Raw genomic sequence first — 16144 nt, 5'->3', positions numbered from 1 at the left:
GAAAGATGAGTAAAAGAATGGATTTGATTGGAAATTAAGTGATATAATTAATTTTATCCTCCACAATATTCTCCGTATTCTGTATAGTAAAAACAAAGAGAAAAAAAACAAGCCTTTACACCCAAAACCTATTTGTTTATCCCATCCCATTGATGTGTTCGTGAATATACCATTGAGAATATTAATAGGACCTCTCATCACTTTCGAACCAGAAGAAATACCATTCTGATATTGACTTTGATTCATATTTCATCGACAAAATGAAATTTCTCAGTTCTTGAAAAATCACCGCACAGACACACAATCACGTCTTTTTCCAAGTGAAATATTTAAGGCCCTTCAGATGTGGCTCAAATACAGGAAATCAGTTAAATTCATTATGTCTTTTTTTTCACTTTATGCTGGTTTCGTCGAAGCCTCCGTCGTGTCTTGATCAATATTCTCACAGCAAGGGAACTCCGTTTCCTCCGTTTGGTGTACATGCATTTTTCACAGCAAGCGCCTTGTCTACTCTGCATGCAATGGAGGGAAAAACATACAAATTCGATGCTTTGTGCGGTGCAGCCACCTGCAGCGATCAGAAGAATAGTTAAGGGAATGCGTATCATCTCAAGCCCTTTGTCTCTGACACCCAATTCATCAAGGTTGAACGACAATTGCGACAGGTAGGTATGGTGGAGTGAAAGTCGCAAGTATACCTTGATCTCCTTCGAAATAGACCACTCTTCTTCATTTCGTGGTAAATTTTGGTTTAAACGAAAAGAAGCTATTTTCAGAAAATTGTGAAATAATGGGAAGAAGACACTTACGAGAGGGCAAGGTTTCAAAATATTTAACATAGCAGGTGCTAAAGTTGTAACAACTGCTCAAATTATCAATAAATTGGTCAAAGAGGGTGAAAATATCCCTCTCATGGACATGGTTGAAGCGTTATAAATTCGTCTCGAACCGATATAAAGATGAATTATTTTCACATAAATTAAATTTTTTATAACAAATTCTCTAATTTAGAAAATTTAGAACTTTATTAAATAAAAAAAAAATATTTTAAAGAACATATTTCTATAAGTTAGATTGTGTTAATTAGCTGTAGGTGTACATTTACTGATCGGAGAAACATTGCCTAACATTCTAGACGACTTCAGAATGTAAAGTAGACGCAGAGCGCAGTTTACTTGAATGCCATCAATACACATTAGAAATTTAAGCCATGGCTCGCAAGAAAATAGTTTTCTTTTTTTTTTCATGTGTACTCTGTGTGGATCTCTTCGTGAAGAGAAAATTGGTGCATCAAGCTGTTGGTGCACACAAATGTGTGGTTGGATGGTAAAGAATTCATGTCACATACCTGGGCAGGAGGGGAGAGAGATGAAGAGAAAAGAAGAGGAGAAAAAAATTACACTGGAAATGTTTTCTTTTAACACTCCATTACAGCTTGGGTCGCCTCCCTGGCTTCTGCCCCATTCCTATAGGTAGAGATCATATCACTTCTCAATCTGTTGAGATCAAGAGCGGCTGTATGCGGGGAGATATTTGTTTTCACTGAAGCAGACCTATTGGCAATGGTCATTTCCGATTTATTGTACAGCGAGGAGTACACATGAAGAGACCACATGTAGCATATACCATTGCCTCTACCTCTTGGATAGAGTTTCTGTTTCAACATTTCTCTTTCGCATATCAATCACAACATTGACATAGGCGATATGGCGACAGCGTATGTATCTCATTTCACATCTGCCAACAGTTTACCCATAAGTTCCAAAGGAATACACTCGAGCACGCCAATATTGGCTTCCTCAGACCACGATCGTTTGGTTTTACCTATAGGCACAAAGAAAGTTCAAATCGCTTTTTCTTCGCAATAGCAACACTTTGTCACAGTTGGAGAAGCGAGATTAACCATTTGATAGAAGGCTCATTAGTGCATAAAACACTTATTTATTTCATCTTGTCACTTCTTGGTGGTACCACATCGAGTGACTTGATAAATGTAAAGATCTCCTCCTTGGCTTGTGTGGAAAGGGAAGAGAGAGGTATGGCTGTGAGTAAACAAATTATCCAATTGAGACACAAAGGCAGCGAAATCACGTTATTGCATTGCACAAAAATCTCAAAATGATGTATTCACGACGATTTGATACATTGCATAATTGAGAAATTGGTCATTTTATTAATGTGTTCATCAACTTGACGGGGAAAAGTACATACTACATACATTTATGATACGTATATAAGACGAACTCAAAGAGTGCTGCCTTCAGGGTAAGCCTCAACAAATATATAAACCCAAAAAAAATCTTCATTGGAATTCCTCAAGAGGCCGAAATAAGTCAATTGATATATTAAAGAGGAAAATAGCCCTCATTGCTAAAACATGATTTTTTTCTTCACTTCACATACAACTCAAGGACCCAGAAACATCTTTCTCTCCTCCAAAGAAACCCACATAGCTGGCATACAACATGAAAAAAAACTCAACCCAACATTCTATTTTATCAGCATCATATCTGGGGGAAAGGGTCTAATGCTGAAACATACCTTTTGTTACGCAAACAAGCACTCACAAGAGATTATTATGGCCCAAATGCAAAACCCAGAGATTGGGATCTGAAATACAAACTTTTTTTCATATGATTTAAAGTGGCACCGTAGCAGAGAACGAAAAGTATGCGAGAAATGCATGTTTAGAGGCATTTACTTTGAGAGAGAATATTGTGTAAAGTCGTCCAAAACACACCTTTTAGTAGCTTTTATTACAGTGACCAAATTGTCGGTGCAAATAATCAGGGTATGCCTATGCAGCGTGCTTCTATGCTGCAGTCAAACACTAATTAGCGCATTCGACACTCTATACGGGAAAATGTCTCAATTAAATTGTGAATTGCTGTAAATTTATTTCCTCAAATTAAGAAAAGGCGATAGCGTGTGAAATTGTATGTTTTACATTTTCTCTATTTTGTTATTTTTTCTTATTTTTTTATTAATCCTTTTGATTGTAGAAGAAAGCATATCATGCTTAAACTAACTATACATAATTTTCAACATAATTTAGGGATCATCAGTAAGTATACAAATATATATTTTGCATATTATTTCCTTTGCTAAACAATTTCCTTCGAGGCGCAACTAATGTCTTTCTCTGAAAGACAATGAATTTTGAGCATGAAATTTTCGCACACAGCAGCGACGAGCTTCTGGTCCAAACGATGAAATTCCCCGTTCTGACGCTCTTTGTCTGCCGAAATTTGTAATGCTCCAGTGCTCAGGAAGGTATACCTTATTAAATGGCATTGTTCAGTGCCACAATTAATTTTCTTAAGCTCACGATGATCGAGCATTTTGTATAAGAGCTATGCGTCGCTGTTACATACAACAGCATAAATGACAAGGAAAGAGCCCAAGGGTTTTGTCCGAGATGGGTATCAAATGTCTCTCTGCGGCAAAATTCAATACCACGTGTAGGTGCATGTTTAGTGCTTTGAAGTAAAAGTGTTTAACTGTATTAAGTTATTAAATAACAGTCTGCACGTCCAATTTATTCAAGTGATTAATTATAACATTGGTACACAGTGGTGTTTCGGAATTAATTGTTAAACCTGTCAATATTGCCAGCAATTCCCTCGCTCCGGGCTAAGCTAGATTATTATACCAACACTCATCGCAACATGCGCGGATTATGGCTTCGCGATGGTCAGTGTCTCATCGCAGTGGCTACCACGGCCACTGCCCGAGCATAGGTCACAATGTGGCATCGTCGTAAGGTATAATGTGATAAATTGTGGTCTATAATTTAAGATTCGCGCCCGATCGATGTATTTTCCTGTTTCACCTCCCAACTTATTTCATATTCGATTAGTTTGAACACCGCGTCCCTTTCGCGATTGAGCACCACGGTGAGCGGCTAATAGGCTTAGGTGGGGCTTTATGAATGAATCAGGTTCCATCGGCTGCCGAGTTGAGCTTTTAATTACATATGTGCCGATGCACAGCGTGGAGGAGCTTACAAATTGAATGTCTTGAATGAAAGTAGGTATGTAATGTGCCTGCTGGTGCACCCCTAAATTGCATTTGCTGCATACATAAGTAGATTAACAAATGGAATTTGCATTTTGAAATTATTTTCTCATACGGAAATGATTACACAGAATCGTATCAGAATTAATGGAAATGTTTTCTTTTTAATTTTCAGAGGGAATATTTTTCTAATATATAATAAGTTGTACAGGAGTTGAATTTAATTGGTAAAGCTTTTAAAAAGCTACATACAACAGTATGTATGATTGGGTGCATAATGTACTTGCAGGATAATTTAATTTGCAATTTAAAGTTCTAACGAACCCATTTTAGTTATGTCAGAATAACTTCATAAAATTCATTTTGTGTGGTGAACATTTTGCAAAAGAGCTTTACAGTGATACATATGGAAAATCTATTATGTGAGATCATTCTCTGCGCAATGGGCAAACTGGAAACAGCTGTATTTTTCCACATACATACAATATAATTGATACCAAGTTCCATTCCCACTGCATTTCCCGTGCAAAGTTATTTTACCTTTGGACAAAAACCCACCCAGAGTAGTGATGGCAAATCCAGCATTGGGATTCTTCATTGCTGCTTATAGAGCTGCTGCTCAAACAAAGATATGCATTGTTCTGCATTGGATAATGTGGACATGTGCTTTGTTTTCATTTCATGATGTATAGTTTCAATTTCCCTATTTTGATTATTCAAGGCGTAAACATCACCGAAATAGCCCCAGAAGCGACTTTCGATTCACAAGAAATTTCAATTAACCAGCAAACCATATGTGCACACATTTTCCTCCTCAGCGGCTTTTTTTCCTCTTCTTTGTACGCTCGCCAAAGAACAATTCAATTATGCGTCACGTTGATCGTTACAAATTCGAAAGCCATACCACGGGCAAAAGGCAAACATATTTGACATTTTCTCCCATCAGGCTATGAGCTTTTATATACCCCGCGTGTCCACCTCAAGTTGAGCGAATAAATTTGTCAAATAGAGTGGAAGAGAAAAACAGAGATAGCAATTTGTGGAGTTGAAAATCATAAATTCAAATTCACTGTTTGGTGTGGAACTATTCAATATTTGATGAACTGTGGTGTGCTCTTGCTCCAACAGTTGTCTTCTGTTGGAGAATTTTTCACAAAATTAAATATTTATCGATTCCCGACAATGGCTGTTGAGAAAAATGTAGCAATTTCAGTGTGTAAACACAAGATGGGATAGTTGAGCAAATAGCATCCATAAATACCAACTGTTGGGCATATACCTACTTTTAATTACGCTTCAGTTTGGATATTTCATCACACAAAAAAGTGATCTGCAAGAAGGATGCAGAAGTAGAGCACTCGCTCAAAGTTGAAATGTTGATAAATGAACGTCAATTTTGTGAGACAACAAGAAGCTAAAATATAGGGATGTTTTCTCTTTAGAATTTTCATTTACTTTTCTTTGTATTAAAAAAATTAAATAAAACATAATTTTTCATTTATATAGATTTTTATCACGTCATGCGCACGATAAAAAATTATTCATAATTGCATGACTATTGCCGTGACCTCATTGGAGGTAAATTTACAAAATCTCAAGAACTCATATAAAATTTATTTTATTTCCAATTCATTTTTTTATTATTATCTTTAAAACCTCAACAATGCCACAGATGATTGTGAATAAAATAATCTTTTTTTTTTTCACATCTAACTGAGCGTGTCAAATGTCGTTTAATAAACTCAAATTATGTAATTATTTCATTAACCATCTTAATTAAAGCACTACACTTGAATGAAAAAAAATTATGGTCACCAATGCGCAACTATCTATTAATTTCCATCCACTGCTTAATTAGCCACGATTGAACAGGAGAAACGTGAATCACTGAAATGCTATTTTAGCTTGGATGTTTCCATGAAGTTTTGCGACTTGAATGGGTTTCTGTTGCAGAAAAGAGTGCTTTTTCTAACCATTTGAAAAGAAAAACTTTTTACAGCTTCACTTTTTTTTACTTTGCTCCACCGCTGCTGGGGTTTTTTTTTGCCTCCCCCCGCTATTGAAGATGTGATTGTGCTTTTTATGGCAAAGAGACTCGCGTTTACCTCCTGAGGAGTGCTTGAAATAATTTGAAAGTGTTTTTTTTTCCAACAACTGAAGAATTTTTATTTCATCTCTACGATTAAACCAATGCGATATTCATCAACTCGAGGCGAGTAATAAAAGATAGCAGGTGTAATTAATCATTTTTATTATCTAAATTTTAAAAGGTATATATATATTCCACTGTAACATCTTTAATTGTTTTCTGTTTTTTTTTATCTTTCTTTTATTTCATTCTGAAAATTTACAAAACTACTTCCATTGATTTTTTAGGGCATTTATATTCTTCACTGCTAAATTATATACTCCTTAAATATAAGTTTTTTTTTCTTGAAATACTCACCCCCCGTCTATTTTGTGTGCTATAAATAGCAAAGTTTTTGTTGCTCTCGACACAAATATGGGATTCAATTTCAACCAACAGCTGAGGTAATCAATTCAGCAACATCTGCATCGGTTGATCTGACCGTTAATTGCATGTTAACACCGTCTGCGAGAGCAAGCTTCGAACGTACTAAGATTTCAGCACCCCCTCGAAAGATTCCTGCAATGCAAACAACATTTTTTCGATTTCAGCATACCCACGTTTTTTTCTCTCACTTTTCTGCTCTCATTTTCATCCTTCCCCTTCTTAATTCCCCTTATCCACGCGGATCATGATGCTTGATCGCAAACATCGCACATATGTTCCCAAATGGTAAAAAGTGTGTGAGAGGAAAAATGTACAAAAAAGGGCGATAATTATCATTTTCTTCATCCAATAAGAGACACACGTACCCCACACGTTTTTCAACAACTACGGCTGCGTTCATTTTCAAAGTGAAAAGTGCTCAAATATCTACAATTTCCAACTTATAATTATAAAATGAGAAATTGTTAACTCCTTTTACGAGCAACATTAGAAATGATCACATATGTCTCTCACAAAACAAGTTACCATCCAATACAATGTTCCATCCACCCGACGAGGTAACATTAGATCGTCCAAAAGGCATTCATTTATATGTTGCGACAATTTCAAAATTGATAAATTATCACTATCTGTATAATTTCAATTTCTTACCCATTCAATTGCCATGTACAACATTAAAATTCTACACAAGTAAATAAGAAATGATGGTCATTAGCGAAAAATTACATACGACTCTCGATCATCGCGATAGTCTTCTCCCATGTTAGACAAGCCTCAATGACTCCGCATATCTTTCCTTTTCATTAAATTTACATTATTGCAGATGTGTACAACCCATAAGCTGTGCCTTTTGTAGCGAAAAGACTAATGATTAACAATGAAATATATAATGGGATAAAATTTGAGAAATGTACAGAGAGGAAGAGAGAGAGAGAAAAAATATTAATGAAATCCGCTTATTAATTTGATCTTCATTAAGAAATTCTCCACCATACCCCCATATATACACACAAAAATGTTCCGCTTCCATGATCAGTTTTCACTATTTACTCACATTATACAAAGAGAGTACAACTTCTTTCACTATTTACATACCACAACGTCAAATAACATCGCACAGCAGTATTGTCTTGTAGCATTCATGAAGAATATAATTACAGTCATACACTTATTTTTTTTCACTTCAGAGAAAACAATGTGGAATTTTGATTAAGCTATGTGCAAGAAACAATATGTAAGAAGAAAATGGGAAAGACCCCAAGTAGTTGGAAAAGAAATTTTAAGAATAGTTTATTCAGTCACTTAGACCCATATAAACTATTGAAGTCCGTTTCTTTTGCGGTACCTACTTGCGCAATGAACATTTCAGTAAATTCAATGTTTTTCTTGAATATTTTATTTTTAATTTTTGAGAAAATATATTCAGACAAACTATAAAATTACCATTAATTTGAGCTTCAATTAGTTGAATTATTTTACGGTACAAACCTATGTATAAACAAAGGGTAAGGTTATTTAATTAATTGATTAAAATAATAATTAGGTGAAGCACTTTTTTGCCTCATTTATTTTTTTTTAACAAAATCTCCAAAACTTTGAGCAAAATTAACAAACATTGCAAAGCATTTCTCTCCTCCCTTAAACTCCGAAATCATTTGGTATTCTTTCTATAACTGAAGTTATAAATTAAGAAACTTCATCACTTGAAAAACTAGGCAAAAGTTCCTCATCCATACAAAAACTTCCACGTTTGGTGAAAGAAAACTTTTAGTTTTTATGGGAAAACCAAAAAAAAAAGAACTTTTTTCTTTAGAAAAGTGAGAAAACTTCTTTTGAACTGCGCAAATAAATGTCATAAGAATTTCACAATTTCCTTTTTTCGAAATTGTTGTTTTTATAAAAAAGAAAAGATAAGGACACTTGAGAAGTTTATTGCAATAATTGTGAATTTTCTCACGTCATTACTTTTACTTAGGTCTCCTGTTTATGATTATTTCTTCCGGTAAATAAAAGTTCATTAAAATCTTTTTATGTATAAAAAAAAGCTCAGAAAGATTAATGTTTTTCTGCTTTCCATGAAAGACACTATCTTTTATTTCATAAAACTTTAATAAACATTCACAAGTTCCTCCGTCATTACGGTTTGTGGACAAAACTACAAAAATAAATCCAGTTGATCTACTTTTGCCATTTTCACGCGAAATTAATACGCAAATAAAATAGAAAATGTTACTATATATTTTAAAATATAAAATTGTTATGTTTTCTAAACTTATCGAGTTATTATTGAATTTTCTTAGACATTCCATTTTATTATCAATTCCCATTTATCAGGGTCTTCCTTTTTTCGTAACGCCGACATTTTTTTTTCGTATTACTTATAAAAATGACTCTGGGGATTTCAAACGAGTTTTTTTTTCCTCTCCATGTGCTGATAAATATTTTCTTTTGAATGAAGTGACTAATTGGTTAATGGCAAATGTCAATAGGTCAGCACTGATAGCAATATATAAAAGCATTGCGGAATAGCAATAATTTGGTGAATTGATCTTAATATGAGGACTATATTTACATACGATATAGCATTAAAATTTCATTTAATGAATCTTGGAAATTCAATTATATTGTTATGTTTATTTGGTTTATTTTTAAACCATATTACTTTTCTTTTTGAATGTGATTCTTTTTTTTTTGGTGCTTATTGCGCGCTCCTTCTGAATTATGAGCGTTGAAATGGATTTTTGGCGGTTGATTAATGAACGCACAAGCTGCCTTTTTTTCTTCCTTCATTTGGAGTTTATTCCATAAGCAAAAAGCCCATAAAATTCTATGGCTATCACATGGAGAAAATGTATAAAGTGTTGGTGCTGTGTGAAGATCAAAGGCAATTTGGCTTCTCGGTAAAATTATATTGATATTTCTTCTTTTTTTTCACCATTATATGTAGGTACTTGCATTTTATTGTGAGAATGCGTAAACCACTTCCTGCCTTTTGGGTGAAATCTGTAAATCAGAGTGCAATCAACACTCCTTGTTTGACTAACTTTTATAGCTGGACAATTAAGATTTAACCGTTTTATTATGCATATATACAGAGCTACATACATAGTGTACCTTTTTCACGTTTAAACCAAAGTTTATGTCTCGATGTTCATAAACACTTTGCAACATTTCGATTTCTACCGTTTTGTCAATTTTTATTGGTGGCTCATCAATTAATTGCCCGGTGGTGCATTACAAACCACAAAGTTACCTCAATCAATGCATTTATTTGTTTAATTATTAAGAAAAACTCTTTGTATTCAATTAAATTAGTCATTTACATAGTGTAAAATACCTGACAATGGGATACCAATTGTCATAGCCAGGTACTACGATTCAGACTTATGGGGTGGGTCCGTCCGTACGACCCCATGGCCCACGAGTAACTGAGCCAACCGTACTACGGTGGTTGGGAGAGAGAGTCACCTTAAGACGCCCGCCAACCCCACACACATAAGCCAATCTGTCCTATACCATGACAGTTAGTACCAGCGGTACTACAATAGTAAGACCCTATGTTGCGGCTTTTATGAAGATTTTATTTGATTGGCTTCTAATTTTTTTTTCACTCCTTTCATTTACATACAACTTGTTAACCGTTACTGCGAAGCTTATTTATGATGAGCTTGGTCAAATGTCATTGCTTTTTGAGGTCTTTCGCAATTCGAAGTAATTTCATTTATGCTGAGAAGTTCTTTGTATGTTAATTGTCTACAAAAGTTACCATGGTGAAGGTGCGGAAAATTTATTTTACAAAGTGTGTGAGTAATTGCTTTTCCACACAGTCAATCGAATTTTAACATTCAAAAAAAAAATAAAGAGGACGAAAAATTTATGTGAAAGAATTGAGTTGTATAAATTCTCTCTCTCCATATTTTGTATCCTTGTGAAGTTCACAAAGTCAATTTATAAATTTCAGAGAGGGAAAGAAAATTATTATTACAGAATATGGTTTGGAAGCAAATGGAAGAGATTCCATTTGAAGATGAATTTTCTTCTCAGTCGAGTGTAAAATGTCCAGAAATAGCTCTCTCTGGAAAAGAGGTGAAATGTATCCCTTTTCATTGGTTGTGAGAGATTATGGTGATAATATCTACAGTGAATGTTGTCATATGAAAATGTACTTATATAGAACAATTGTGGGAAACTTTTGTGAAAATATTGAATCTCCAGAGACAACGTAAGTTGTATGTATTATGAAAACCCGCATTGTGTCATTAAAGTTTGTTATTTTGTTGTATGAAAATGGGACAAACTTACTTTTCCTGGATGCTGCTTTTCAGCCTGTTGTAAATTGTATTGAATTACTTTACTCTAAATATTTTTTTTTAAATATCATTTCCTCAATTTTTCAATCATTTTTCATCTGTTTACTTTTGAATGGAATAAAACAACTCATAACTCCTTACATTTCAGTCTCAAAGACAGAATATTTCAACCACACACATGTTTAATTTGATTCGGTAATAAAGTTGTGATGAAATTATGTTTCAAAATAGTATGACAAGAACTTCGCTTTGGTGACCTTTCCAATGTTGAGGTCATGCAACTTGACTTTTGTTTTTGCGCATAAAAGCCAGTTGAAAATAAAAAAAAGAAAGAAATCCGATCAAACGATTTTTATTCTCAATAAAGTAGAAATTCTTAAAACCAGCTTAAAATTCTCATTTAAATAAATTCTTGCAAAATACCACTGAATCACTTCACAGCGGTGTGCTGTGAAAAAAAAAAACCAAGACGCGAAAGTATTCCGTGGTATTGAATTTGCATAAAAATTGATCATACTGTATCTTACCTAATTCCAATGGCAAGCAAAAGCAAGATAAATAGCATGGACGTTATCATAATGACAATATTCACTTAAGCAAAAAAAAACGCACATCCGAACTTGCGAAATCCGCTTTGAGGCATTTCAAAAAAATTTGTTATCGCCACACATCCCCCTCTCACTCTCTCTCTCTCTTGTTTTTCACCATCCAGAGAAGAAAATTTACATAAAACCATATGGGCTAACGTATTTCAGAGTGCGGGGGGAACATAGTCCGCACATACAAAGGGGGAGAATAATAAGTATATACGCAAATAATGTGTGGAGTAAGGCGAATTAAAGAATATTGGTGATAAATGGCGATAATTATTGGAGGTAGTATATGGTATGTATATTGAATAAGAGAAATGGAATGTTACCTGAGCAAAGTAAGGTGTGAGTATGCGTTCCTTCGGCCACCATCTCCGACATACTGGCCGCACTTAATCCCAGGAATTTCAAAATTGTATTGACGGCCTCCTGTAGTGTATTAACCGCTGAGAGCGCATAAGTATCTTCAGCTTCCACCCAATCTGCAGATTGTGCACAATTATCATTCGTTACTATCGCCCCGTTGTATGGGGAAATGCAATATGCAAGCATTTAAGCTGTATGAGAGAGAAAGAGAGAAATGTGGTGGACTCACCTTCTGTATCTGCTGCATCCCATGCTGCGACAAAATTACTCTTCTTTGCCTTTTGCACCTGATCAGCCACCGTGATCTCGAGATCCTCAAGAATGTATTCATCATCATACCCCTCATCTGAGTCTGGTTGGCCAGTGGCGGGATCACAGTCCTTCACGATGAATTTCAGTGTTGCGCAGAATGTTGCCACAGAGCTGGGTACGTCATTTGGGAACTCCACAATAACATATGTTGAACCAACTTCGCTGTATGGCAATTTTGCACATGGTATTACCGCACGAGCAATGAATCCATCCGGAAGCACAAGTTCCACGCGAACATTCTCCAACAGTTGATCTGATAGTGTATTGACACAATCGAACTGCAATGGGGGAAAGGTGAAAAACAATAAATATCACAGATGCAGTTCAACGAGATATTCCAACAAACTCTTCTTGCATTTTAATTACAATAACCCATCGTTTATTGATGCTGCACAATACTCTCACTATTTTACTAAAATGCGGAATTTTGCATAAATATTTTCTTTCCTTTCACAGTTGTAAAGCAACAAAAAATAAGAAGAAAACTTTAACGAGAAACTATTAATCCATTGAGGCTTCGACGGACAAAGAGACACAAACCACGATACAATATTCCCAAACTATCTTCTTGCACATAGAAACAATTAATTCACTTGCCCCACTTTTGAGGAAACTTTTAAGTGCAGCTGTGACCACAGAAGAGCAACTTTAAACTCTTTCGTATCCTATTAATTCAACAGACTAAATGATGATTTTACTCCCAATTTCGCCTCTTAATTTGCTAATTGGGCTAAATAAAGGCAGAGCGGTTTTGTAGAATGAGATTGAGTAAGTTTACAAAATAAATACAAAGAACTCTTTAACTCAAATTTACACCGAAATATATATTTTTGGGGCTAGAAGTTTATACACTAATTTAGTCCTAAAATTCTTTATCGTTCTTTCTAGTATATGTACTATCCCAAAAGACAATGAATTTCTTAACTAATTAAAGCCAAATGTTACCCGAATCTTTTATACGATTCAATAAATCCCAAGAAAAATCTGAAATCTCACCTGAAACACCATATGATGAGCAAAGCAGTGCTTTATGCAGGAAACAGTATATTCTGTCTCGCTTTCGGTGAGCTGAACAGGAAGCGAGGACTTGTGAATCGGACCCAGACGCTGAATTCCCGGAATTTGAGACAATTTCTCCGCATTGGCTTCTTCTCTTGTAATTTTGGGTGCCTTTGGGACGCCTAAAAGAATTTTTTTTTAGAAATAAGACTACAAATAGTTTTAAAAAAAAAAGTTTTGAACTTACTATTTGTCACAATCATGGCATCGTTGTGAATCTCTTCCTGGACGGGAGCTGTATTGGGTACAATGCTAAGGTCGAAACGTTCAGTGAGGGCACCATTGAGGTGCTCCTTGAGTGCTCGCTCGAGAAGTGGCAAAGAGAGTTGCACATTGTGTGTCACGTAGGATTTCGATAGGTTCCCATCGCATGATTTGAGGATTGTCTGGTAGTAGGTGGCGCGATCGCGAACCTCATCATCTGTATCCATCTGGCAACGATTGAGAAGCACAAGAATATTCTGCAAAAGATCCGGACATGCAGCTCCAAATTGTGCCATAGCTGAAACAGCAGCAGCACGCACAGTGGCATTCTCGAGGATGACGCGATTGTAGACGAAGCGGATGTAGCGTGAGGGAGATTTGGAGTATGGACCCTCTTTGCCCAGCAAATGGAGAATTCTCACGGCAAGTGAAGTATGTTCGCAATCTTCAATAAATTCACACAAGTGCGACAATCCAGCTTCCTTGGCATCTGGGTTCTCTTCAATGATTGTAATTATCGTGTCCACAATGGATGTTTTATACTCCAAACCACCCTCCTCACGTAACATCCCACTCAGGAAGTTCATGAGAACCGGATGCTTTCGTGGAAACTTTGAGCAAAGTGCTCGAATGGCCTGCACTACAACGACTTTGAATTCATCAGAGATTTCAGCGACAAATGTTGCAATTTGCTTCATGAGACGCTCCACGGAGCTCTCAGCTCCTGTCTTGAGGAGTGTGGTAATAGCCAAAGTAGCCACGGATCTGTTGGAGTCAGTAATGAGACCTTCAAGGTCTAGATTGCATGCTGTCACCGCTGCAGGATGCTGCATTGCCACCTTTTAAAAAATATTAAAAGAAAATTAAATACAAAAGTTTTACGAGAAAATTTTAAACTCTCACCTTGTTCATTGTCCTCACAGCTGCAAATCGCAGTGTAGCCTTCGGGGAGCCGCAGAAGAGTTGCAAAATACTGACGGCTGGTGCCAATTCACGTGGGCCAGTTCGTTTGAGATTGACAATCGCATGGGCAGCCTCGTAGATGACCATTTCGCTCTTGTGCCGCAAACATGATTCAATAAATTCAAACAGAGGCGAATCCTGTGGTCCCCCTGAGTTTTGATCTTCCTCCTCGATCAACTTGGATGCAATCCGGATGAGCATGCACACGGCATAGGGACTCTTGAGGCTCTGCCGAGTCAATTTATTCACCAGCTTCGACACAGCAAGACGATCGGCCTTCCGGATGTGATAGAGTAGCCCAAGAGCGTGGTACTGAACCATGATATTGTCGCTATTGAGGGCTTCCTGTGCCTCATTGGCCCAGCGCTTTACAACATCTCCAGCAGTTGTGGTGAGGTGGAGAGAACTTACCAGGGCAGCACATGAAACAGCTGCATTTCTGTCCACAATACACTGCTTCATGTAGCGCTCGACAGCCTGGAGCATCGTGGCATCAGTGATGCTGCAGAGTGCTCGAATAGCAGCTGCCCGGTAGAGATCCTCCTTTCCGGTCATGTCCTTCGTGAGGGAGCTTGTTACAATTATAACGTCATCCGCAGTTGAGCTAAGCTCCTTAATTCCAAGGTAGACCATCCTGCGCAGGATGACATCCTTCGATTGGAACAGTTTTGTTGTTGCAAAGAAACAATCCGTTGCCTCACGAGGAGCCAGCACCTCACCCTAGTGAGATAAATAGCATTTCACAATAAGAATCAAATGGGATTGCGATACAAATTGCAGTCTGGGACTGTCTCGCTGTCTCCGGGAAACTAACCTGGTTGATAAGGTAGAGAATCTTGGTGAGAATATGCGTGCACTTCCTCGCATTGACGGGTGTCTCATTGAATGACCTCGTCTCCTGGAGCACAGAGGTCTTCTCCAGGTTCTGGAAGGGATTTCCACCTCCTGCGGGAGAGAAAACATTATGACTACAAAATGAACACGCAGGCACATTTTTTTCTAGCAAAAATCACAAACAGAAAACACCCTACCATCCTCTTCCTCCTTCTTATCGCGCTTGAAGGAACTCATTGTAGCTTTTCCGATGCTTTAGCACGTCTTTTGGGAGGAAAATCCAATTGAAAATGCAGAAAATCGGGAATATATCCAAAAACACCGAATTTCTTACACGTCACTCGAACATCAGAAATTTTGACAGCACTTCGATGACGTCACACTGTCATCGCGAAGGGGAAGTTTGAAAAAAAGAATCCGTTGAAAGTTCCAAAGTGGTATGGAGCCGAAAAGGTATGTCGTCGTCCCAATTTTCATTTCAGCTACTTTTTGTAGCCTTTTCCTGCTTTTCCGGCTTCCTGCACATCTTTGCAATGCTTTTTCGTACAGAAGATGCTGTTTTTTGCGCACATTCACGGCTAAATCACAATTCTATTATGCAGCCGGCATAATTTTTTGGCGCCGTCCACTGATTTTATCGTTAACGCGCGGAAAAACATCTGGATTTTCAAGGAAAATCCAAGTTTAAAGCTTCATTTAAGAATTTTCAGTTGTTATTTAATTCTCATCGCAATGATTAATCATCATAGCATCCCAATGATCAAGATAAAAAACCATCAGCACTTGTTGCCTATGTTGCCGGCATCGCAACATTCCCTGTTGCTACATCAATGATCTCTTCTTCAGCTTCCAGGAGTGGCAGCAATATAACATAGGAGCATACTTCCGTTTAGAAACAATGTACAAACCTCTCCAGCAAGCATAAAAATTTTTATTCTCTCATTAAATCTCCCTGTGGGTGGTGTGTAGCATCC

At 36.6% G+C, this 16144-nt stretch overlaps 1 protein-coding gene across 1 annotated transcript; it reads right to left on the bottom strand.

Moving 5' to 3' along the window:
- Positions 1–6251: 6251 nt before the first annotated feature.
- LOC129788732 (coatomer subunit gamma) lies at positions 6252–15543 on the bottom strand. Its single transcript, XM_055825051.1, has 8 exons — positions 15368–15543; positions 15151–15281; positions 14277–15056; positions 13357–14212; positions 13107–13291; positions 12028–12388; positions 11762–11914; positions 6252–6664 (listed from the first exon to the last, which is right to left on the bottom strand). Exons 1-8 carry the CDS (start codon positions 15405–15407, stop codon positions 6534–6536), a joined length of 2637 nt encoding a protein of 878 aa, XP_055681026.1. The 5' UTR covers positions 15408–15543; the 3' UTR covers positions 6252–6533.
- Positions 15544–16144: the final 601 nt, after the last annotated feature.

Source organism: Lutzomyia longipalpis, chromosome 1 (assembly GCF_024334085.1).
Source record: "Lutzomyia longipalpis isolate SR_M1_2022 chromosome 1, ASM2433408v1".
In the NCBI taxonomy this organism is placed as follows: Eukaryota; Metazoa; Arthropoda; class Insecta; order Diptera; family Psychodidae; genus Lutzomyia; species Lutzomyia longipalpis.
Note: the sequence above shows the minus strand (reverse complement) of the source record. Positions and strands in the feature narration are given on the sequence as shown.

Coding starts and splice junctions, on each gene's coding strand:
- LOC129788732 (XM_055825051.1), bottom strand. CDS start 15,407: ATGAGTTCCTTCAAGCGCGATAAGAAGGAGGAAGAGGATG. Junction 14,213..14,276: donor CTGTGAGGACAATGAACAAG/GTGAGAGTTTAA, acceptor ATTTTTTAAAAG/GTGGCAATGCAGCATCCTGC. Junction 12,389..13,106: donor CTCATCATATGGTGTTTCAG/GTGAGATTTCAG, acceptor CCCCCATTGCAG/TTCGATTGTGTCAATACACT.